This window comes from Astyanax mexicanus, chromosome 7, assembly GCF_023375975.1.
Source record: "Astyanax mexicanus isolate ESR-SI-001 chromosome 7, AstMex3_surface, whole genome shotgun sequence".
NCBI lineage: Eukaryota > Metazoa > Chordata > Actinopteri > Characiformes > Acestrorhamphidae > Astyanax > Astyanax mexicanus.
Window position 1 is genome coordinate 26,837,966 of NC_064414.1, and position 26,438 is coordinate 26,864,403.

The window sequence follows — 26,438 nt, forward strand, 5'->3', positions numbered from 1 at the left end:
TTTTTGGTCAGCAGTGTTTTTGCCTTGGAGCTTTCCCATGGAAACCATTTTTGAGGCAAGTGAGACCTGTAGTTCTTTAAATGTTGTTCTGGGTTCTTTTGTGACCTCCTGGATGAGTTGTCCTTGCATTTTTGGAGTAATTTTGGTAGGCTGGCCACCAGTGTTCCATGTTTTCTCCATTTGTGAATAACAGCTCTTACTGTGGTTCTCTGGAGTCTCACAGCTTTAAAAATGATTTTATAACCCTTTCCAGACTAATAGATGATCAGTTCACTTTGTTCTTTGTTCTTGAATTTCTTCAGATCAGGGCATAATGTGTTGCTTTTTAAGATCTTTTAGCTGTTTCATGTTGTCAGACAGGTTCTGTTTAAAAGATTTCTTGAGAGGAGACGAGTCACAGGTCATGTGCTTGAAGAGTGCACAGGGAGGAAAACAAAACAAGACACACAAGAGATAAAAGGCTAAAGATGTGACACTCGTTCTTGGTGCATGATTTTTGTCAGTAAGTATACTTGACTGAAATAATTTGTAAATGATTCCCTAGCAAAACCAGCTAACGGGCTGCCATTGGCTGGATTTTACCGCTATTTTCATTACATCCTAGCACTTTCTCCCCAAGCAATGTAGCTAACTAGCGCTATTCTCTCAACATCCACATCCAATACTCCTTTATGAGGGGGACGTTACACAGGAGTCAGCAAAGTAAGCCTCTTTAGCTTTGGAGCTACAATCTTCTCCCTAGCGTATTTCAGACGACAGCTATACATTCTCCGCATTGCCCCTGAGTCCAGCTGTTCACATGTTGTCTTCCACAGTGAGTGCTGGAAGTAAAGGCATGCTTCTTTCCTGCCAGAGATATTTCCTATATGTCCTATTTCAGACAGCACACAGAAGACTTTTCTAAACCACCCTATCCCTTCTGCCCACTAGTGCACGACTGCGTGACCTGTGCAGAGCCACACTTCTACCTCTAGTGTTTGGACATACGTTTGGTCTGTCAAAAACATGCTGGTTATTGAGTGCTGGGCATCCATCATGCTTTTGGGCATTCACCACTATTTGCCTGAGGGATCTAAACATCTGCTGGGACCAGCACAACTCTACTCTGCCCAAACCAACAGCACTATGACCAAGAGAGCCCGACACTGACAAACTGAGGCCAGAGATGAAAGAAGAAGCATCACCACAGACTGGCGGTTTATTACAACACCAAAGCGATGACATTCATTTGTTGGACGCAGGTGGATTTTGGTCTTTGTCTTAAACCCATCCGTGCAGTGACCACAAGCACACACATACACTAGACATACATCAATATCATTTTTTTTTTCCAACTAAGTACAGGCACATGTATGTGATACTTACTTAGGCCTAATCACATTTCTCTTTTGTACCCCTAGTGTAAAACTTCCCCTTAGAGCAGAGTTACAAGGAGAAAGGGTGAAATCTTTCCCATTAGAATTGGGACAACCCTTAAAGCACTTGATACAGATATACAGCAGTGGAGCTCTAAAGTTCAACAACGTAACTGCTGGTTAACCAGTTAACTTAAGGGCATTGTATGTCTTCAGAAAGGGGGCAGGTGGTGCAGTAATTAATTGTAATTATCCTTAATTCCTTTTAACAGGAAAAATCCTTTTCCATTTATGCTTTTCTTTGGTTGCTTCTGCTGCCATCTTGCCAGTGATTCATCTTAGCCCTCTGTTTTGAGCGTGCCTTGGAAAAATCTTTGTTTGAAGGGTCATGAAGCCCTAACACTTCCCTTTCCCCCTTGAGGATAACAAAAATTGGGACAACCTTACCCCTAGACGTGCACACGCAAAACAGAGGGCTGGAGTTAAGTAGTAGAGCCAAGGGGTGAAATGAGATTGGGCCTAAGAATGAAGCAATCAAGAGCAATATATAATAGTGTAGTTATTAGTGTAAAAGTAGTGTAATGCAACATTATATAAACATTTTTTCTTTCTCAAACAAGTATATTTATGCTTAGATAAAAAACAGAGATAGTTTTACTCTATGGATGCATGTTAATTTCCCCAGTGTCGTTATGTGACGTCGGGACTACTATTTTTTTTTGCAACAGGCCCAATACTATTATCTTTATTCTTGCACCCTAGTAAGTGCACACACACCCCTGAGACACCTCTGCCACATTTATTAAGAACTTGAAAAGTTCTTGAGACATTGAGAAAGGCTTCTCTTAATTTCTTCACAGTTTAAAACCTAGTTTAAACATTGTGTCTCTCGCAAGAAGTGCTATAGTGTTTCATCCAGATTCTATTCTAATCCATTGAAATTATTTTGAAATTATGTTGATGTTCCCAAAAAGGTTCACATCCCATTTTGGGCAATTGAACAAGTTTTAAAATCCTGGCATTTTAGAAAGTTGCACACTGCTATGTGTTCCATGAATTCAAACTTTGACATCCTGACCCATTTCAAAGCATAATGTCTTCTCTGGTCTGCATTTGATGGCAAGGCATTCCAGTTCAAATCCTGACTGTGGATAATTCCTCAGGAGACTAAGATTCTACTATCTAAATAACTGGCTGTCATGTGCACCCCTACAGAGAACAGATTGTTGGACCGTTTCCAGGCTTTGAGCCTTGAAGAAAATTGGGACAAAAGCTGGCTGTCTCCTTCACAGACTACACAGTTCATAGGCATATCCCTGGACATCCAGTTTGTGGTGACCTCACTGCCCCTGTTGCGCTCTATTTCCCACCTTAAGCTTGGCATTACAGTTCTGTATGTGGTGTTGTTGAAGCTTCAGGGCTTGCTCATGGCTGTGGTATGAGTTGGCTGCAGCACAAGTTGGCATCATGCTGAGGATGCTCCACATCGGATCCTTTCATTTCATATGTAGCTAGTTGGCCTCTGGCTGGGTGTGCTGCATCAGACATGTCCTTCTTATTTACACAGGGTGCTTGCACCAGCATTTATTAGCCGGTATATCAGCCTGTCAGCATATACTGACAAGTACAGACCCTAAACAACTGTGTATCTGTGCACATGTGGGCACTGAGATTAAGGACATTTTCAGCACAGCCTTAGACACATTGACGGTTCCATCAATCCATCCATCCATCCACCCATTGTCTACTACTTATTCGAAGTCGGGTCGCAGGGGTAGCAGTTCTAGCATGGAGCCTCAAACTTCCCCATCCCGGGCTACATCTTCCAACTCTGATCTGGGAATCCCTAGGCGTTCCCATGCCAAAGTGGAGATATAATCTCTGCACCTGCTCCTAGATCTGCCCTGTGGTCTCCTCCCAGCTGGATGTGCCCAGCTCCTTAGGGAGGCATCCTCATCAGGTGGCTGAACCACCTCAACTGGCTCCTTTCAACGCAGAGAAGCAGCAGTTCTACTACACAGTTCAGACTACATGATTTTAGCCCGAATTTAACCCGACAAATTGCCTTCATTGGTTCTAAATTTCAGTGTTGTGAGCAACAAAGGTCTGTGTAGTGTGACACAGTCAAAGAGCAGTAATTTGACATGAGCGACGCCATTGGAGCATGCTGTGCGATGTGCTCCCTGATACTGACTGTAAGGGAGGTGACAACAGGCCTATGCCTTGTCCTCCTAATGCGTATTCCGTCTAACCGGTACTTTTAGATGAGACTTAGGTGAGACACTAATTTAAACTAATCTGACTCCATTTATAATTATCAACTAGGTAAAGATTAACTGTTAACTATTAATAGTAGCACATCTACTAAGATTAGAGTCTATCTAATAAAACTAGGTCTTGTTAAATAGTTCAGTGATAGGAGATATGGGCATAAAAGCTAGACACCAATACTACATAACATGTGAGAACAGCCTGATACCTGGGTTGAGATATTCAGCGGTCCAGAACTTAGTCTACACTAGCGGTTACAGAACATAACACTCAATCTTATCTATTTCCCTCAGAGGTTAGAGTGTGGCATAGCCAACAAAACTACATAACATGTGAAAACAGCCCGGCACCTAGGTTGAGATGTTCAGCGGTCCAGAACTTAATCTTAATTAATAGTTACAGGACATAACACTCAAACTTCATATTCCCCTCAGCGGTTAAGAGCTTAGTATAGCACCCAGTGAAACTCACTATATAACTATGAAAGTCTAGAAACTTAAAGAATCTCAGACTACAGACCTCTTTGGCTCCTAGGCTTACTAGGAAAAAGACTCAACAAAGTAATTGCTACAGATTAACAGTTAGTGGTTTATTGTGACCTTAATTGACATATGTAACAATGTAACAATATTCCTAAAGTAATCTAAAGACAGATCTAAAGATAACAGTTAAGAATAGTGCACAGTACATTTGAAATACAATGTTGTATGGTATATTTGAAGTGATGGTTACATGCAGAGCATGGGAGGTCTCATACTACCAGACAAACTCAGCGAGTAGGTCTTTGTGCTTTCCTTAAATATCCAACCAGAACATTACACCTCAAATTTACATTGAGATTGGAATTTGGCACTATTTACCGACTATCACCACCATTTGTTCATCATGGCCTTTGATCATCACGGGGCAATCCTAAACCCATCAGGAGCAGGAAGGGGAGTGTCTCTCCAGAATGGAGACATTTCTCCCAAAGTTCAGAGATGTTTTATTAAGGTTATCTTTAACATTTCTTCATTGAGACCATTGTACTTCTCACACTGAGACCATTAAAATGATACCAAACACAAAGACATTCACATTTCATATTAACAAGATACATTTCAGATCCAGCATTTAAAAAGATTCTTCAGCTCAGTAGACATCCTCAAGCAAGATGGTCAGTTGCCCTTTGGCCCCATCTTCAAGCAAGAGGTGTCAACTGCCCTTTTGGCCAGGCTTCATGATTTTCATTTGATTAACAACACAATGCCCGAGGTGAGGAGCGGAGGTGTGCAAGGTGAGGAGCGGAGGTGTGCAAAGACAATTAGGGTACCCCATGGAATAGCCTTACAGATTCCCCCCTTTTGGCCCCTGAGAGCCAATCAAAGATCACGGGGGTCAATTCCAATTCAGTCCATACCCCATCCCAGGTCTACTCCTGCAGTCTTTGTGAAGTTGACAGCTGCAGGGGCTGGGCACGAAGTGTGTGGCTTTGCAGAGTGAACGAAGAGCACATCGGACATAGCAACACTGGATCAGGGTGACAGTGAATGTGACCATACTTGCAAATACACATCCTCTGAACACCCAATCCCACCCAGTGTAAGTGTACTGAGCCGAGTGTGTAGATGAACTGGGCAGGATCTCAGCAGTCTTCTTGGCCAGGTTCGTCTGTACCTATGCTTGGGTGATGTGATAATCCACATTTAGAATGGTCTGTTCAACTAAGTCCATTGTTTCTGTCAGGGCACAAGTGTTTTCCTCATAAAAGGTGTCGTTCCACCAGGGAGAAACATCCAAGTGATCTCTAGGCAGAAGCTGTGATTTGCCTGACAGGTCAGACCACTGTAGGTGAAAAAGTTCATTTCCATGCAGAGATTGGATGCTGATCAGCCTTGAGTTGTTCTGTGAAAAAGTTTTAAGAATGTTACAAGTACAAAGAATGTAACTAGTAGTCTCATGACAGCAAATGCAAGAAGTGAACAAGGTCTCAGTGTTTTCTAAAGTCATATGCCCCACAATGTGGTCCCATTTTATTACTTGATTCTTCACCACAACCTCTATGGAGTTAATTGTAGTGGAATTTCAAAAAAATCTGTTCTGGGTGGATAAATGAGAAAGTTACAAAGAATCCAATACAAACAGTGCACTTAGTGCTAATATACATTGTAAAAGAGGATAACAATTCAGCATAATTAATATCCTTCATATATATAAACCGCCTGTGTAGGTCCAAAGTTTCAATCTAATTATTTAGGACATGCTTAGGGTTCTTTTGCAGACGAAGGTTCCGGATTTCTTGGCTGGGTTGGTCTTCTGTGAAAGAAGTAAGGGTTAAAGAGCATGTCTGTGTACACTATATGTGTGAGATTGTATGTGTGCATCTATATGTGGCTATTTCTAGATCCTGTGTAGTAAGACTTTTTAGGATCCAGTCCATTATGCAAACTGATACACCAAATTCAAAATGCCAATTTTGGAATGTGGTGTGTTTTTTGGACATGTTGTAAGATTTTGGAAATTTGGTGGTTATATTCTGAGTGGGGAGATGGGTGGATCCCTCTCTATAACAATTTCTGTTGTTACAAATTGGTTCCGGAGCTACTCCGGGGAGCCATATCACTGACTGCATTATTGGAAGTGTGATGTGAGGTGTGAATGGCTCCTTGTAATATTTCCATACCCATCTCCCACACTTGACATTACAAGTGAGAAAGGCTCGCCGGCCCAGGTAACTGTTTTCTGGTCCGGACACTCTCCTGGCATCTGGATCCATGGAATGGCAGTGTGAAAACCTGGGTACATACAACAAAGACAACAGAGAGATTTGAGATCAATGTACAGTCTGGTTTGGCCTGGCACATTGCCAAGCACAGAACTTTCAGTCTCTGACTTTGGTTCACAAAAATGGGGCTGGCCGTGTACTTCTTTTGGCTGGTGTGGTAAGATTCTGTCATTAACTGTTGTAATGTCACAAATGTTAATGTCAGTAAGCCACTGCACAAGCTTCTGTGCTGAAACCCCTTTGATTTTTCTTTGTAGCAACATTTGAACTGGCATATGCACCCTGTGCACTGCAACAGACTGGAAACCAACAACAGGCTCCGTTGTGGTCAACATCCAATGAACTGCCAGGACTTGCTGTGTGCATAGATCAAATTCAGTTTCTATCACAGACTTTCTTTGACTGTAGTACACTACTGGTCTAAGCTTTCCCCCATGTTCTTGAGCTAATATACTGCCATGGGTATTCTTGTGTGTGTCAATTTGAATGTGGAATGTTTTGGATGGACTGGGCAGGCCTAAAGCTGGCACAACACATAAAGGCTCTTGTAGTTCAGTGAAGGCATTTTCATGTTCAACAGTCCAGTCTTGGACTTCAGAGGGTTTCAATTTGCCTTTTGACAATGCATATAAAGGTGTTACGACACCTGAAAAATTTGGGATGAACTCGCGAAGAAAATTAGCAGTTCCTAACACCTTTTGGAGCGAGTTAAGTGTGTCTGGTCTTGGCAGTTTAGCAATGCATTTGTGTCTATCCTCTGTCAGTGCACAGTGGTTTTGGGGTAATGTGTCTCCTAAGTATTGAGCCTCATTTTGTCCAATCTGTGCTTTCTCCTCATTTAGTTGAAAACTCACAGCTCCCCAAGTCTGAATGACATTATCCACAAGGTTTAAATGGTCATACAATGGACCTTTTGTCTCAGGTAGGATTTCACCTACATAGCTAGTTACCTCTTCTGTGCTATCACACGGACTGAGAATTTCTGAAGCATCCTTGTGGAATGCTTCTGGACTAATGTGTTGTTCTTGACACTTTCTTTGCCATGTAAATTGAGTTTGGTTTATGGGAAACGCAAGTTTCCCTGGGTCTTTTGGGTAAAGGGACAAGAAACCATTTTTGATATCCAAACCTGAAGACAAGGCATCAGGTAATTGAATTAAAATTGTGGCTGGGTTGGCTACATTTGGCGTTGCTTGAGATAGCCCTTTTGGCACTGGTAAACGTGGTGAATTTGTGACTGGGCCGCATTTTCTGACTATACTCCTAGTTTCTAGCTCTTTGACAGTGCCGTGTTCAGAAGCTTCTGCTTCTGGTTTGATTTTGTACTGTTTCTGTGGGGGAGGTGAATTTCCTTCAATGCTGACCTCAAAGTCAGTTAGGTCACAATCATGCTCATGATTGGTCCTTGTGTCACTTTGTTTTTGGATCAGCTGTTGCACTGGGTCAGTTGTGGAAATGGACATAATGCTAGCACAGGACTTGTTCTTTGAAGTCTTATCTGTGCAAATCTCAATCTCTTTTTCCAAGCAATGAATAATAAAGCCATGCTTTTGCATTATGTCCATGCCCAACACTGTGCCCTCCCTGTTTTCTGGTAAATACCAAAATTGTTCAGTCAACACTATTGAGCCTAAGTCGAGTCGAGTTGGTTTTGTACGGGTGGCTGTCATTAGCTCCTTGCCTATCCCTTTGATTTGGATGGTTTCATTAGCTAATGGAAGTGGTATGTTTGTGCAGGAGCAAACTGCACCGGTATCAATCAAAATGTTCACTAATCGGCCTCCAAGATTAGATTTTATCTTAACGCGATTGTCACTAGGACTGACACTCCCAGCTTCAATGGAGGCCACGCACCCCTATGGTTTACCCATCCGATCTATAGCAGTTAGCACCTCTTTGTAAGGACTGTCCTGCACCTCTGTGTAAGGACTGCCCCTCCTTGTGTTTTTTGCCTTGCTTGACTTTGGACAGTATTTTGAGTTTGGGCAAAATGCTCCCCTAAACTTAGATATTCCCGATTGACTGATTGGCTGAGTTTCATCGCGCAGTTTAAAACAGTGTTTTCTGTCATGCCCATGTCTCTTACAGTAGCTACACACGATAGCATCACTATTCCCTTCAGCTTTCCAATGGGCTGCAGCTATGGGTTGTGTTTTGTAAACTTTTGATCTTTGTTCTATTTTTGTGGCCCATTCAATCAGTGCATTGTATGTGTTGTGTGGTGGGTCTCCACCTAGAGCTAATGCATTCTGAATTTGTGGCCCAGCATTGCTTCGCAGCATCTGCAGTAAAATTTCATGGTCACGGTCACACTCAGGGACTCCACTATATTCTCTAAATGTTACCCACATGCGCTCTGCAAACGTCTCAAATGTTTCCATGTTGGTCTGTTTGTTGTCAATAATTCTGTGCCATTCGGCTTTTGTTGGCCCTCGCAATTCAAGCAAGTTTTCTTTTATTCTGTTATAGATGTCACTGGTAGTTTCTCCTGGGAGACGAATTAGAATGTTTCCTGTTCTAAGATCATGTGACATTTTTGGTTGTAGCTCTTGGGGAATGGTGAGCAAGATTATTTGCCATACGTCGCGGGGTTCTAGGTTGTAAACGGACGCCTGTAGCATTATCCTGTCCCAGTAACTCTGAAATGGGCCTCGACGAGGCATCATGCCAACTACTTCTTTGTGTTTGGAACATTCATCACACGAAAGGGCTCGAGTGATGGTGGTAACGTCATTATTTGTATCCCTCACAGTTTTGACAACGGACACTTTAACGGTAGAATTTCTAGATGTGCCTGTTTTTGAACGGGTGATAATTGGGCTTTGGTACACGTGAGTTTTATTACGCTTTCTCAATTGAGAATTGCATTGGGGTCTATCTTCATCGTCCTCTTCATCTAATGGATATCGCAGACTTGCTTCACACATTTTGTTGTTAGAGATCTGACCGGTTTTAGAGAGCTTTGTAACAACTGCAATATCCTCATCCTCACTATCATCTGTGGTCCTACTCATGCCAGTTGAGCTAACTGCAGCTTCTCTAATGGCTGCTACGGGGAAGCCTGCATTGTTGCAGTAATCTTCCAGTGTGGAAGTGTAGCGCTTGTCTAAGTTCAGTTTTTGTCTCAGTTGTTTGATTTCAGATTCCATTACCTCACTTTGTCTTGCCCAGCTATGTTTTTCATAATCAAATGCGTCAATTTGTGCCCTCAGCTTTTCGATTTCTGTTGAGCGCATTGTCTCTAAGCTTTGGATGTTGTTTAAAACACGCTCACCTTCGGCTATTGTTTTTAAATCATTGCGTCTAAGCAACCATACAATTGCGGCAGGGAGATCACGAAATTTACTTTTATGTTTTAGTTTGACGCCTTCTGTGCAATACCAGTCAAGGATTTCGCTGTTATCCAACCTTAAATTTACACCATGGTCGCGCAAACGAACTAGGGTCTGGTGTAGTTGATCGCCACATGTTTCCATTAATTCCTCATCTACACTCTCATATCCCTGTCTTAAGTGTTTCTTGACTGAAAGTTTTCCCCCCATCGGATTTCTACGGTCTCCGATCTACCAATGGATATACCGATCCGTTCTACTGTATGTGTCTATATGGGGTGCAATTAAACTCTCCCTGAAGCTGAGAAAAGAAAAAGGTTGTACTCACCAGAACAGCTTGAAGAAAAGAACCAGTTCAAACCTCATCGCGGGTTGTGCCGGAATAACGTTGATCACTTGCAGTCCTTGCAATTCTTGTGATATCACGTCGGGGTCACCACTTTGTAAGGGAGGTGACAACAGGCCTATGCCTTGTCCTCCTAATGCGTATTCCGTCTAACCGGTACTTTTAGATGAGACTTAGGTGAGACACTAATTTAAACTAATCTGACTCCATTTATAATTATCAACTAGGTAAAGATTAACTGTTAACTATTAATAGTAGCACATCTACTAAGATTAGAGTCTATCTAATAAAACTAGGTCTTGTTAAATAGTTCAGTGATAGGAGATATGGGCATAAAAGCTAGACACCAATACTACATAACATGTGAGAACAGCCTGATACCTGGGTTGAGATATTCAGCGGTCCAGAACTTAGTCTACACTAGCGGTTACAGAACATAACACTCAATCTTATCTATTTCCCTCAGAGGTTAGAGTGTGGCATAGCCAACAAAACTACATAACATGTGAAAACAGCCCGGCACCTAGGTTGAGATGTTCAGCGGTCCAGAACTTAATCTTAATTAATAGTTACAGGACATAACACTCAAACTTCATATTCCCCTCAGCGGTTAAGAGCTTAGTATAGCACCCAGTGAAACTCACTATATAACTATGAAAGTCTAGAAACTTAAAGAATCTCAGACTACAGACCTCTTTGGCTCCTAGGCTTACTAGGAAAAAGACTCAACAAAGTAATTGCTACAGATTAACAGTTAGTGGTTTATTGTGACCTTAATTGACATATGTAACAATGTAACAATATTCCTAAAGTAATCTAAAGACAGATCTAAAGATAACAGTTAAGAATAGTGCACAGTACATTTGAAATACAATGTTGTATGGTATATTTGAAGTGATGGTTACATGCAGAGCATGGGAGGTCTCATACTACCAGACAAACTCAGCGAGTAGGTCTTTGTGCTTTCCTTAAATATCCAACCAGAACATTACACCTCAAATTTACATTGAGATTGGAATTTGGCACTATTTACCGACTATCACCACCATTTGTTCATCATGGCCTTTGATCATCACGGGGCAATCCTAAACCCATCAGGAGCAGGAAGGGGAGTGTCTCTCCAGAATGGAGACATTTCTCCCAAAGTTCAGAGATGTTTTATTAAGGTTATCTTTAACATTTCTTCATTGAGACCATTGTACTTCTCACACTGAGACCATTAAAATGATACCAAACACAAAGACATTCACATTTCATATTAACAAGATACATTTCAGATCCAGCATTTAAAAAGATTCTTCAGCTCAGTAGACATCCTCAAGCAAGATGGTCAGTTGCCCTTTGGCCCCATCTTCAAGCAAGAGGTGTCAACTGCCCTTTTGGCCAGGCTTCATGATTTTCATTTGATTAACAACACAATGCCCGAGGTGAGGAGCGGAGGTGTGCAAGGTGAGGAGCGGAGGTGTGCAAAGACAATTAGGGTACCCCATGGAATAGCCTTACACTGACCAATAGGAAGACAGAGCGCTCTGTGGCGCACAGATGTAAACATGGAAAAAGAACGTGCTCCTGCAGTTATTCATTATCTAATAATCTACTTCATCCATGAGATATTCTGTTTACAGGCACTGAAAGAAGCCATACCATACCTCAAATTCTCTCTGGAGTACACAAATCCTGTGATGTCCTCTTTGGGTCACCCAGGAAGAGCCCACAGTCGCTTCTTCCTCTTCTTTTGCATTTTTCTGAGCACAAAAGCGCTACCATCACTAAGAGCGCTTCTTTAACCATGATTGTCAGATTCTATGCTTCTTCCCCGTGATGACCTACAAACTCACGCAAGGACCTGGGCGATGATTGGTTGGTGACTATCGTGTAGTGTTGCCAGTTCTCAGTGCTTAATCTCAGTGCTTCATTACATAGTGAACATCGTGAGGGACAGAAATGTCCTGTAGTCTAAGCTTGGCATAAGGGAGACACTTATGAGGGCCACCCTTCTGAGGAAACCCATTTCGTCTGTTTGTATTGGCGACCTCGTTCTTCTGGTCATTACCCTTTGCTCATGACTATAGGTGAGAGATGGAATGAAGATAGACCAGAACATCGAGAGCTTTACTTTTTTGCTGAGCTCCCTTTTTGTCACAACAGTGCAGTAAAGCGAGCGCTCCATCCTTCCCTCACTCATGAACAAGACCTCAAGAGACTCAAACTCTGTCACTTGAGGCATGCACTCATCCTCTACCTGCAGTAGACAGTCCATCTGCTTCCCACTGAGAACCATAGCCTTTGATGTAGAGGTGCTAATCCTCATTCCTTCCACTTTACACGCTGTAAAACCAATCCAATGAGCACATTAAAGCTTGTTCGATGATTTTGCTACATTAGATCAAGTGTGAAAGCTGTTTTCAAGCCCGAAATTTGCCCAAGGAACCGATCTCTGGTCCTTGTGGTCCTCATTGGTCTGTGGTTTGCTTTAAGCAAACTATGATCCTAAAGAAACTCCGGACAGGAAGTTTTCCTTTCTAAACGAAGGGAAAGTTTCTAATAGCTGATAAATAGAGATATGTAGATGCTAACCAGACATAGGAATGAAAGAAGCATACTTTAAGCTGTGGTCACACTACATTTAGCAAAAAGGGTGTGACTAGTGCTGGTCCAGAAACCAGCTCATCCATGCCAGCATTAGCTAACTATCCAGCCATGAACAGTATGTAGCACATTCACTTCCCTTCCCCACATCTATGTTAAAGCAGGGTGTGAATTATACAGTGCTAATTGGGGGTGGGGTGGTTGAGTTCTTCAGTGTGCTTTAGTGAACTGAAGTCTTCTCACTTCTCACTTGCTTGTTTACTGTAAAGGTTGCAGTACATAAATGATGAATCCATTACAGCAGTTAATGCGGTGCATACCCTGACCCAGTCCCGCACAAACATACACAATGCTATTGGTTGCAACCATACACAAGATGAGTAGGACTACTCATATAAAAAAAACTAGTTCATCACTACTACAGCCACCAGAGTAAAGCTTTTAGTTTATTGTTCACACTTTCCCTACAACCTTAAAAAATCTCCCCACCACCTTAAAAAGGTGCATATGTTACACCAAGCCTGCAGTAAATGTTAATTGCTTTATGGGTTTTATACATTTTTACGTATGTTGTCTAGAAATGCTAAACAGTCCACATGAAACTAGATCTGGATTTTAATTGAAATGGTCTGTTCCACCTTAAAAGCTGAAGATATTCAGTTCAAAGTGCTTAAACACGCATTTTTAGACTGAAGCACCATATAAAGGAGAACTGGTGTGAAAAGAACTTGGACTGTAGTGAAACATGATAAAGAGTAAGAACTTCTGTCAAATAGCCAGCATTCCAAAATACAGCGCTTTTAGCCGATGCTCCCAACAGGATTACAATGCCAGCTGAAATCTGATTGGCCCCCTGAAATGCCCCTGACCTGTCACTCATCTGTCCTTTGCCAAGCAATGATTAAAGTGATTGTTGATTTTTTTTCCCTTTTGATTCTTACAATTTTTTGTGTGAAAACCTTTGGTACAAAATTAACTACATAGATTTCAATGAGTTAGCTTTTTATAAATTACATTCAAGTGTTTAAACATGGTGTAACTGGTAAAATAATATTTGGCCTCTCTGTGAATATTGTGGCTCCCTATTTAACATAGAACAATAATTTTATATAATAAAAAAGCCCTGTATTTTCTGCACTATAAGGTACACTTAAAATCAACATTGCACCTTATAATCCGGTGCGCCTTATGTATGAATATTACCAGTTAGGTTATAAGGAACAGTTAAGCCACTCCGATGAAGAACAGCTTTATACAGGAGTTTCAATTCAGTTCTCCAGCACCGACACTGGAGCAGTATTAGCATTAGCCACAAACAGAGCTAAACTGTTCAGAGGTGAGTATATTGGACTGTAGTCTATGCATTTACCATGTTAAAACAAGGGACGAACTGATAGCTAATATTGCCCTGGCGGTCAAAATTTACAAGCGCTAACTGCAGCTAGCGCTAGCATTCTGCCACTAATGCTAATGTGGCTGCACCCAGCCTTAGTAGAAATCTGGAATTCTAAGCTTACTTTGGCTACATTTACACCTATTTATAGATACCTCACTCGCGACCTTCCTCCAGATTTAACAAGGGAAACTGAATTTGGTCAGAATCTCCATAAATGACCCCCGTAACACAGAAAAACCTGGATTTTTTTTAGCAGGGAGATTTGTCACTCACTGTCAGCTTGGTAAGCACCTTTCATCAATTTCATTCATTTCTGACAGAAGCTTGTTTGTCTGCAGCTTTAATTGTACCACAGAAAACCTAAAACCTGGAAGCTTCAAACTGATCTTACTTATCACTGATCTACCAGATCGATAAAGCTGTAATCTCACAATAAAACAATGATTCTTTTGTTGTTGAAGTTGATTTTTGTTGTATAACAAGAAAAATGCTTTATCAGTCTATCACTCAGGCTGGTACGATAGCGCACAGGCCTCTGGGAATTGTCCAGAGTGCTGCAAAGCTCACTCAGGGGACACATGAGGAAAATGTCAACTAGTCTCACACCTGATCCGTCTGCGAGACTTTACACTGACTGAATCCGCTACAGACACAACTCCAGCACTTCACACTGTCGATTCACACATCCGACCTGCCATCCTTACCTGTCTCCAACAGCTGCGGATCGAGAGGATGGCACAACAGCTCTCGGTTCACTTCCGTCAAAATATGACAAATTATCTGAGACCTTCGTAGACCACCACTGTAAGTCTAATGAGAGACGAGGCTGAACTCGCTGGCAGTTAGCTGGGCTCGCTGCCATTCTCTGTACTGTGGGCCTCTTGCAGAAGAGTCAGCTGCAATTAAGATACAATGCGGAAAAAGTGCGATTTGGAGAGGAAAGTGTCAGACAAAATCACATATCTGTGTTCAGCCAGGCATGCCTTCGCCGCAACAGCGTAATTGGACAAGGACCTGGCATCGTTCAAGTCTGCGCTTGGCCAAGGGATGCGTTTGTTTAGTGACGGCAAACCGCAGCCCTCGTCAACAAATTGTAATGTTCTATTGGGGGGATATAATAAATTATTGCAGGATTGAATTTAGAGGGAGTGGTAGAGAGTGGCAAGCTGCGGTTTTGTGTCATTCAGCACAAGATACGACAAAATGACCACATTTTACCCCACCTAAGAGGAAGAGGGAGATTTTTTTTTCCAGACAAAGGGATGAAGTGATGTTCAGACAGGTTTGTGGTGAATGCTCGTGAATGCTTCTGAGCAGTAAAGCAGTGTATTAATGTGTGTGTGTATGTGTGTGGCTGTTGTTCGTTGCTGACCCGTGCTGAAAGGGAACAGGCCTGTTTGGTGACCCGCAGCCTGCAGACAGTCTGGTGGCAACTCAAAGGTTACACAGTGAATAAAAAGTGGGTGAAGTGAGTTTCTGCTTTGTTCCTTCTTTGCCTCCTTGTGTTATCCTCTCAGCGCTGGCTGGTGGACAACAACCTGCAGTAACACTTCCTATAAACGCATTATAATGCATTATATGGCCTAGAAAATACCTTGTAATTACCATAATGTCCTTGTGTAATAAAGCAAAAGTACTAGTATAGCAACGTACATAACAAACTGTAGAATACATGTTTCATGTCTCTTCATAAAGACAGATTTGATAATGCCATTATAAATTAAAATGCATTATGTGGCATACATGATACCTTATAATGACCAACATAACTTTATATAATAACTCTGTAAGTACATAAGTACTAATAGCGACATACAGAACACTTAACACTGTAAAATGCTGTAAACGTTTCTTCTTAAAGACATCATAAAGATATCATTTCTAATGTTAATATGTACAAAAGGTCTTTTGAACAGGCATTAGGAATCCTCTCTTTTTAAAGGAGAACTCCATTGTAAATTGTACTTGAGGTGTAGTGAAACATGGTAACGAGTACGAACTTTTGTCAAACAGCCCACCTCCATTCACCCCAAGCATTCCAAAATACAGAACTCCTAGCCGATGCACCCAACTGGCTTACAATTCTAGCAATGGGGCAAAGAGCTGTCCATTCAAAGAATTGGCTATTTTTACCCTAATTAAAAGCCCAATGTAGCACAGCTGATGCTAGTAATATAAACTAAGCAATTCTGGTCAATTTTAAAAGAAAAACAATAAGTCTTATATGAGCGGACTCTAATCCCTTATTCTTGGCTTTACTGTATGATACTGTTGTAAACAAATCAGTCATAATGTTTTATATCATTACTGAATTTGGATGAAATGATAGCTAACATTAAGCTAGATCTCCTAACATTATTGACCACCTGAATTCAAAACACTTGGACCCATCGCTCTTTGTTTCTTCATGATCAAATTGGCTGTGGGCAGACACTGCTCCTGACTCCCAGTCGCCGACTGAATCAGATATTAAGCATGTTAAATCCCTGCTAAAAAATGGCAATGCACAAAAAACAATAGTCTACGGTGGAAGGCTAGTTTATTAACTAGCTTTTTACCAGCATAGGGTGTTCTTTTCAGTTTGACCAGCTGCATTTTTTAGCAGGGAGATTTGGCGCTCAGTGTCGGCTCGGTGAGCGTCTTTCAGCAGTTCACACTACACGACAAAATGTAATTTCTGACAATAACTTATTTTTCTGTCTGTCTGTCGAAAATAAAGCAACAATTTTCTTTAGTTTAAAAGTAAAAAAAAAATTGTTGTATAACCTGAGAAAAATGCTTTATCAGTCTACCACTCACGCTGGTTTCATAGCGACTGGTAGTTTTAAAAAAACATAATTCCACGGAACTAATGTTCAGATCTGTTTCCCTGTCCTACCTATTCACTTGCACTTATCAGTCAACTTATTGTGAATTAATTTCAAGATGGTGGTGTCAAGGAACAACCTGAAGGTACTGTGTGTATAAACAGTCTCATTTAATAAACTACTTGTGCGCTTTTAAAGTTTGTTAATGGTGTAAAAATATCTATTTTTTTGCATAGGTAATTCTATGCCCCTATCGCTGTATTTCAGAATGCTGGGGGTGAACAGAGGTGAGCTTTTCGACAAAAGTTTATTCTTGTTTTTATGTTTCACTACACCCCAAGTCCATTTTACACTGGAGTTCTCCTTTAAGTCACATACTTGTGTTTTATTATGTTATATTGCTGTTAGTACAAATGAGTCATTATACAAGTTTATGACAATCATTATAAGGTATTATATAAGCCATATAATGCATATACCTCATGCATAAAGCATTATGAATACAGGATTCACAGAAAATGTTACCAAACCTGCTTCATAAATACACTTAACACAAGTAAATAAGTACATCCTCATATGGCAGCTTTATTGTTCAGGAAATTACATGTATTAAACCCACAGACTCCACCCATGTGCCAGCGCCCTGTCCATTTTTTTGAGTGTTTGCGCACCACGAGAAGCTGAATGGTTAGTAGTAGTCTTTGGGCGCGGGGTTGAATAAGCTGTCGCTGGGCTTGGGCTAGCAGTAGTGGGTGGGGTCGCGTCAGTCCTCGGATCCTGTAGGTGGGACAGCAGTGCTGCTCTTCGTTGTGCTCTTTTTGATTGGCTGCAATATAGCAGTGTTATGATCACAAGCAGTGAGTGAAAGAAAATATATTATGGCTTCTGGATATTGTCGAATGCACAGGAGGCTTCACTTGGTTGAGTTGTGCAGTTGTTTAAATTCCGATTATGGGGTCACCATTGCTGTTTGTAGTTCCACATCCACAGGTACAGTCAGCAAATGTGTTTTTAGGTGCTGGAAACTGTGCTGTTTTATCTTCAGTTCAGGAATAACTCCTATAATGGACTTCCTTGGAAACTAGGAAACTCATGACCTCCATTTAACACAACACTGTTTTTTTATTTTTCTCAGCTCGTGTAGTTCACATTTAGAGTCATGTTAAAACATTAGGACCCACCATGGAAAACATTGTCTTTTTAACCTTATTTAAATCATATGGACATCTGAGCTTTATTTAAACAGTACTGAGAGATGAAGCTTATATACAGAATAGAATAAGTTACAAAAAAGCAAAACCACATGCATTATTAGTGTTTTTTCCCCCTTTGGCTAAAAGAAAGTTTTCCTACTCCTCCATGCAGAATTCTTTCAGCTATGTGATGTTTCATCTCCAGTTTTTGGATGGATTGCAGAGTTGTGACAAAATACAAATATTGCGATACATAAAATTGTTTTCATTTGTGATACATTATCGATACATTGCATCAAATGTCTATACTTTTATTGAAACAGAGGCACTCTAAACATGCCCCCCCAATTTGACATGACCCCCAAGTTACTACTGCATTACTTCATGTGGTGGCATTAATGAAATTAATAGGGTAAACCTGCAGTGAAGAGAATCGTAGAGAACTGTCTTGTGATCTATCGAATATTGCAGAATATCTTGATATCATCAATATCGTGGGAAACGTATCATGGTGATATTGTATTAGGAGGATATCGTATTATCAAAAGCACAAGCACTGAGATCTTTCTAAATCTGTTTTCTGACTCATCTGTATCTACAACCTTCTTTCTGAAGACCCCAGAGAGCTTTTGGATCTGCCCATGGTCTCACATCGTCTCTCAATCTCTCAATACTGTTCAAATAAAGCTTAGATGTCCGTATGTTTCAATTTTTTCAAAAAGACAAAGGTTTTCATGAGGTTTTCTGTAACATGACAGTAACATGGAACAAAACAAACAAAAACAAAAAACAAAAGTGATTTTCAGCTCATATTCTACTTCATAGATACGTCAGAGTCCGAAACACACTTGAAAGCAGTGCGTCTGAGGTTAAAGGTAAGAAACTGTAATGTGCAGGTTTCATTGCAGATGAAAACCCAGACTGTAAATAAAGAGAGAACTTCACTAATGACTTTATATATATACATATATATGAATATTTCATCCACATTACAAAAATAAAGAACGTCATCTTATTTAAACATCTCCGTAAAGCCGCTTAGCGTGAAGTGCCTTCCCCAGAAGAGTCCTCGCCATGTCAGCTAGCGCACGAACGCGGCTCTACAGCCAACGAAAAGCCGTAGCTGTGCTTTGTCCCGTACGCACCTGCTAGAGATCTGACCCCTTCAGCCAACACACCTGTACCAAAATCATAACATCAGCTCGAATATTACTTTTGGAAAAATAGGCATTGAAATAAGGATGAGATTTAAAAAAAGAGGGATTATACGAGAAGTTCTAGTGTAGTTATTTCAGGTTTGTTTTACAGTGAGACCATCATAGAAATAGAGTTTTACACATGTACACGTAAGTACTTACATACACACTTTTTTTTCTCATTTTTTTTTGTTTTTTTTTGTTTTTTTTTACCTCCAGTTCGGTCTCAAACAAATTGGTCCACCGTGGCAGTTTTTCAAACTCAGAAAGTGTGCTCAGAAAGTAAATCACTACTTCACATTGAGGGTGGAGCCATAGTTTTATCTGTCTTTCTGTTTGTTTGTTTGTTTGTTAATGTTTTTCTTTGTTTTTTTTAAAAAGTATCAATCTCTCGTGTGCTTTCATTTAATTCATATTAATCCTTCTTCAGTCTTCCCTCCGGCGAGTGGTTTTTCTTTCTTTTTTTTTTTTATATGACAATGATAAAATCCAGAAATGGTTAAGATTCATAAACAGCCACACACACACAAACTGTCCTGTCTCTGGTCAGCTGATCGTCTCACTTCGGATCTAACCCAAGTGAAGGACCAGCAGCAGGAGGGGGAGGAGCCAAGCCAATGCCGCCGGGTCGAGACGTCCAGGGCTGCTGTCGTACAGCTCAGGTGAAGGGAGGGTGGAGTCACTCCATAGTCTGTCTCTGTCGTTCATCTGCGAGAGGAAACGAGGTGGAAAGATGGAGAAAGACAAAGAAAGAAAGGAAGAGAGAGAGAGGGAGAGAGAGAGAAAGAGAGAGTTTGGCCTCGTCTTTTCTCTCTTTTTTCCTGTTTCTGTTTTCTGCCTCCTTTCATTTATCGTCTCGCCCCCTCTTTCACTGTCTGATCTCATGTCTTGCGTCAGTAGACTAACTTGCACACCAGGAACCGACCTACGTGTGCTGCAACCTCTGTCTCTCTCTCGCTCTCTATCACACAAACACACACAGCCTAGCGCTGGAAGCATTACCTGTAGGGGTGTGAAATCGCATCAGTCTAAAGGTAGATATTTAAGTGCACTGAGGCTTAAATAGAACAGTTGGTTTAAATCATTGTGATACGTATTGCTCTCAGTGTTTTGCCACAATAAACTTCTTATGATATCTTATACTCCATTTTTAATAAATGTTAGTTAGTTAGTTAATTAGGTGTTAGACGAGACAAGAAAAAAAAATACAGCACTTTTAAAAAATATCACATCACCCAAAGAAATTAAATAATTTTATATAAATTAGAATATTCAAGATTTAGACATAGACATAATTTCTAATATCAGATTTAGCTCAGAACATACAACTTATATAGAAAATCAATCAAATTAAAAAGATAAAAGGCTGTTTCTAAGTTTAGAAGCAGTGAACCAAAATGACCGATCACCTTCAGGGGGGACATAGTGCACTATAAGCTTCTGTGGTGCGGCCTAAGCTTTTGTTCTTAATTGTATTTCCTACCCTTACATTAGTTTTACTATTTTACACTTTAAGTAATTTTGAAACCAGTACTTGTACACTTTTGCTTAGTAAAAGGTAAACATTTGAAGTTGATATCTTAATTTCTACAGAAGTATTTTAAACCCTAGTATATATACTTCAACTGAATGTGAATACGTTTGACCTTTGTTCCACAGATCATTTAGACAACTCAAATGCATTAATGAAATGTTTTTACATTCCATATAACTAGTTTTGACATGATTTTTAGAACAAATACAAATAAGGAAATTGTTGTTATGTCATGTATGTTACACAGATTTTAACCTTAAAATATTTACAATCATGCCCTTTTTTATCATGATAAAAAAGAGTGAGTGAGCTGCCGAATTAATTTATCAATTTAAAAAAATATCATTTGTATTAATATTCAGAACTGGATCTGAGCTCTTATTGAATAAGGAGAAGACCCAGATACAGATTAAATCTATTTTCTGGGTAAATAGGATTTTAACTGTGAAATTGCACTGAGAAACTGCAGTTCAGTCCAGGACTATTCTAATACTGTGAATAATGTCTACTAAGTCTACACTATTTGTGTAGAGAAACTAGCCTTTAAATCAAAGTTAATCATTCTACAGCATAGTTCTACTGCTTGTGTTAGAGTTTTTACAAGAGGTGCTGAAAGTCAGGTTTCATAGTGAAAAAAATACATTATGGTAAAATTCACCAATGCTACTACTGACAGTAATGTAAATCATACTCTAAAGATTAATTGAGAGATAAAACTGTATTGATTCTGTGGTAAAGTGCAGATCTACTGTGATGTAATGAAATTACTCAGAGCTGCATGTTTTACCTGTGTGGGCATCTGAGGATGGAGGATGTTGTGCTGGGTCTCCACTCCCATGCCTGAGGTGGAGGAGGTTATGGTGCTGGTAGGTTGGTGCCGGTTTGGAGGGATAGTATTTGCGCTGGCTGCTCCTGGCTGGTTGGCGGCTGATCTGGGGTCAGTGTCGTTGCCAAAGGCAAGAATGGCATTTTCTGTTTAGAACAACATGAAGAGAGATACTGTCACCGCCCTGGATGTTTTATAGATGAATGCACACACATGTCATGCTTCACTTAGCCTTCTCTTTCAGCTATGTCTGTTTCTGATGTCTCTGAGCATCAGGTTCATGGTTCAGTCAAAAACAGTCAACTTCAAATACATAGAGAACTATTCTACAAATACAAGTAATACATGTGTTGGATTCATATGTCATACTATTGGTTTATACACACAATACAGACAATATGAGTAGCTCTGTATCTTTAGAGGCATAGCCTCTGTTCCACATTAAACAAGTAGGACCCGCCATGCTATGGGATTTTGAATTTCACTATTAACCATTCAAGCACAGTTCATGGTGCCCTTGTAAAAAAAACTATTAAATATGGGAAAATGTTGCTTGTTTTTGCAAATGGAAGGTATATACATTCACATTATTATTATTTTTTTAACGGAACAGTACAGAGAAAACGAGGTCATTCACATGCAAAAGTTTGTCAACTCTTAAGAATCTTTTATAACAATTTAGGCCAAATCCTATTTCACCCCATGCCTCTAACACTAAGCCCTACTGCAATTTGCACATGTATGCTTAGTGGTAGGGTGTCCCAATTCTTTTTTGGTATAGAGTGGTAGAAAGAAGTGTTAGGGCTACACAGCCTCCTAACAGAGAGTTTTCATATAGACATTATAAACAAACAGCTCTACAATGTTCTACCCATTCTAAGGCAGACTCTAACTCCGACTACAAACAACCTCAGATTCAAACCCTGACTCTGAATGAACTTAGATTCTGACTACAAACAAACTCTAACTCGTTCACCGACTCTAAATGAACCTCAACTCTATCCCCAAACTCAGAGTTGAGTTTGACAAACTCCAAACTTAGAGTTCGTTTAGAGTTGAAGTTCATAACAACTCTGGCCCCAACTCAGAAGTGAGTAATCAGTTTACAGTCATAGTTGTAACGAATTCCGACTCTGAACGACTTTGAACGAACTCCAACTGGGTCCCTGACTCTGAACGAACTCCGACTCGGACCCTGACTCTGAATATACTACAATTTAGATTTAGACTCTGAACAAACTCAGACTCGGACTCTGACTCTGAATGAACTCTGACTCGAATTCTGACTCTGAATGAACTCTGACTCGGGTTCAATTTCTGACTGAAATTAGACTCAGATCTTGACTTTAAACAAACTCTGACTTTGAACTCAACTCTAGATGTTTGGAGTATGTCCAGAGTTGAAGTTCATTACAACTCTGACCCCAACTAATTTAGAGTGAGAGTGAACGAATTTAGAGTGAGTCTAGGTCTAAGTCAGTTTACAGTCAGTCAGAGTTCTAACAAATTCTGACTCTGAACGACTTTGAACAAACTCAGACTCGGTCCCTGACTCGGAACGAAGTCTGACTCGGACCCAGGCTCTGAATAAACTACAATTTGGATTCCGACTCTGGACAAACTAAAACTCGGACCCAGACTCTGAATAAACTACAATTTGGATTCTGACTCTGGACGAACTCAACCTCGGTCCCCCACTCTAAATAAACTCTGACTCGGATTCCAACTGTGAATGAACTCCAACTTGGGTTCCATTTCTGACTGAATTCAGACTCGAACCTTGACTCTGAATGAACTCTGTTTTGGACCACGACTCTGAAAAAACTCCAACTCAGACCATGACTTTGGATGGACTCAGACTCGGATTTCGACACTAAACAACTCTCATAACAAAAGTAAGGGAACAGCTGTATGTAAACTGATCACAAAATATTAGTGAGGTGAGTTGTGAGTGAGGTGAATGAAATTTTGGTATGGCAATTGTGCTCATAGCAAGGTGGCATGATTTTTTTTGTTGTTGAGCTAATATGTGCCATACTCACTTCATAAGAGTGATGGATTCGTAAGGAATTCTCAGGCCTGGCACAGTAACAACAGCACAATAAGGTAAAGCAAGGCACAGAGCTAATATTTCCTCCACTAATAGATGGCCCCTTTCCCACACATTCAGTGACAGCTTGCCAGAACAGCCTCCTCCAACCCTGGCAAACGCTAAAGTTCCATCACAAAACGAGCTCCTGACAACCCACGACTGAAGCTGCAGAGTTTTCACATTGTTAGCATAATGTAAAGCAAAGACGACTCCATCGGGCGAGAGCTGAGGTGTCTGTAGGTATTTACTGAAACCCTGCACAACCCTGCCTGATTTCACTAATGAGCTCCGTTCAGCAATGAAACAACCTGATCAGTAAGATCATGGTGGTGCTGGTTGTGCAAGACAGGGATGAAGAACTCTATGAACTGTGTTTTACAAACAGCCTGGTAATGATTGGTCCCACAGCTGCACCATGTGTTTGGTTAGCAACACAGTGGGAATCCACACACTTATCAGGGAGCTGACAGTTCATTATTTTTTGTCAGATTTTCTAAAAAAAAAAAAGAAAAAAAAAAAAGACATGAAACAGTTGGATATTTACTCAGGCAAGGCGGCAAAGGCAGCAGGAGAACGCTATACATGCATGTTATCTGACATTAGATTGCAAGATGCTAACCATCAGATTCAGTGGATCCTGGAATGACCCAGCAGTAAAGTGAAAAAGACATTACTGGTTTATATTTAAAAATCTTACATAAACGCCCTAATGAATCATTTATGCACAGCACATTTAAAATAAAGATGTTTTTCATTATCTTTAGTAAATACATATTCACAGTTTACATCATTTGGTAATTTGGAAAGATTTACTTGCCTTTTCAATTTTTCACCAGTGGTTTAACTTTGCTTATGTAAGAAAATATTACATATGAAATATTTATGGTACATGATGAAATTTTCATTTGATAAAAAAAAAAACTGTGTGGAGAAAAGTCATCCATTTATAATAAAAACTACTATAATAAATATTAAATTAACACAATAATATGACCAAGCAAAACCTAATGAGAAGAATGCATCAACAGGACATTCCACTCATTGTTTTCCTGCTGGACCCTCCCTGTGAAAATGTTAAGTGCTTGGGTAAAAAAAAATAAAAAATAAAAAAAAAATAAACAAGAAAAATAAAATCTCTCAATATTAACCCAAATCAGTTTATTCACCTGCCTCTTCACAAACAATGCTCTCATTTTACTGCAGCTCCCAGTTGTTTGGGCCAAACACAACAGACGTCTGTACACACAATGCAAAGAGGTTCTATTAAAATACCAGGATGTGAGTGCTGTATGCGTCTGCTAATGGACTGGGAATGAAGCCAGACCAGCATGTCTCTGACAGGTGTGCTGTGAGTTATTAGAACAGACAGCCTCATCCTGGAGAGTCCGGAAACTTTTGCTGCAACTGGAGGTGGAGAAAAGGAGTGAAAGAGCGGTAAAGGAGAAATGAGACAGGTGACATCTAATTTTGCGTTGAATGTTGGTGAAATCATAATAGTCCGTTCATTCGCTTGCTTTTCCACTGATGTTGAATACTTACAGTTACACATACAGTTACACCTCCACCTTGTTTAACTTCATTTTACAACTAATACAAAACACACAAATCTAATATAGGGCATACACTGCTATGCCAAAAGTTATGGAGTAGTAGTTCTGCAACGATTAGTTGATATAATCGACATTGTCGATTATTCAAACTTGTTGACAACAAATTGCATTTTCCACTAAACATTAATTTGTAACAGTAGCACATTACACAAAGTGCTGGGGACAGAAGCGCAGTGGGAGATGGGTAAAAGGCTCACTCAAACAGTTTACACTCAACTTAGTCTGTGTCTCCAAAAATGCCCAAACACAAAAGATTACATATTTAATCACTAAGTATCAGTACTTTCTACATTTAAACATTAGACATTTAAATGCCTTTTAAATCTCATGTTCAGCTGTTTCTATTGTTTTTATTGATGGAGAACATGGCAGAAATAATTGTTGACTAATCGAAAAAATAATTATCAGATTAGTCGACAACCAAAATAATCCATTAGTTGCAGCCCTATGGGGTAGTAAAATGTATACTAATTATAAAGTGTTACGTTAGTTAACGGCTTGGAAATATAAGCAATATGGATCTAATTTTTAATTCTTGATATTTAAATTAATATACAAATATTGATTTCTAATCTCTTAAAACTTTATGAATATGAACATGTTTTCTTTGCATTATTTGAGGTCTGAAAGCTTTGCATCTTTTTTTGTTATTAAAGACATTTCTTATTTTCTGCAAATAAATGCTCGTATGAAAATGAACTCATGAAAATTTATCGACATTTCTTAAAAATTTGATTTATCACCCAGCCCTAATATGTCATATAAATGCAAAATTCCCAGGTGGCCTCCTATGTGTATTCTTGTCATTTATGCAGTACTTAACTAAAAGTAATTTATTTTCTGTTCAAAATAGAAAATACTGTATATTTATTTTGTTTATTTTACTGACTAATTTTGTTGGGAGCCATAAATTATTTCAGTTCTAGTTGCTTATTATTTCTGCTGCTGTTGGAATGTTAATGAAATGAGTTTTAATTATTTTAAAATCATGTGTAATAACTGATATCCAAAAAAACCCAAAATGTGCTTTTTCAGAATTAAACTCCTAACACCTAACTTTAGAAAGGCTACTTACTCAGTGATATATTGCAATGCTTTCTGATCGATTGAGAAACGTCTAAATTGGA

The 26,438-nt window shown here is 39.9% G+C and overlaps 1 protein-coding gene and 1 pseudogene across 1 annotated transcript in view; both read right to left on the reverse strand.

Annotated features, from left to right (window-relative positions):
* Positions 1 to 4,892: 4,892 nt before the first annotated feature.
* On the reverse strand, positions 4,893 to 9,539 carry LOC125802990 (uncharacterized; annotated as a pseudogene).
* Positions 9,540 to 17,421: 7,882 nt separating this feature from the next.
* gfra4a (GDNF family receptor alpha 4a) overlaps positions 17,422 to 26,438 on the reverse strand; it is a 359,192-nt gene continuing 350,175 nt past the window's right edge. The window contains exons 7-8 of the mRNA XM_049481321.1: positions 21,571 to 21,755; positions 17,422 to 19,957 (exon numbers count right to left, since the gene is read on the reverse strand). Coding sequence (XP_049337278.1) covers positions 19,820 to 19,957; positions 21,571 to 21,755 — 323 coding nt within the window. The 3' untranslated portion in view covers positions 17,422 to 19,819. The remainder of the gene's footprint in view (positions 19,958 to 21,570; positions 21,756 to 26,438) is intronic.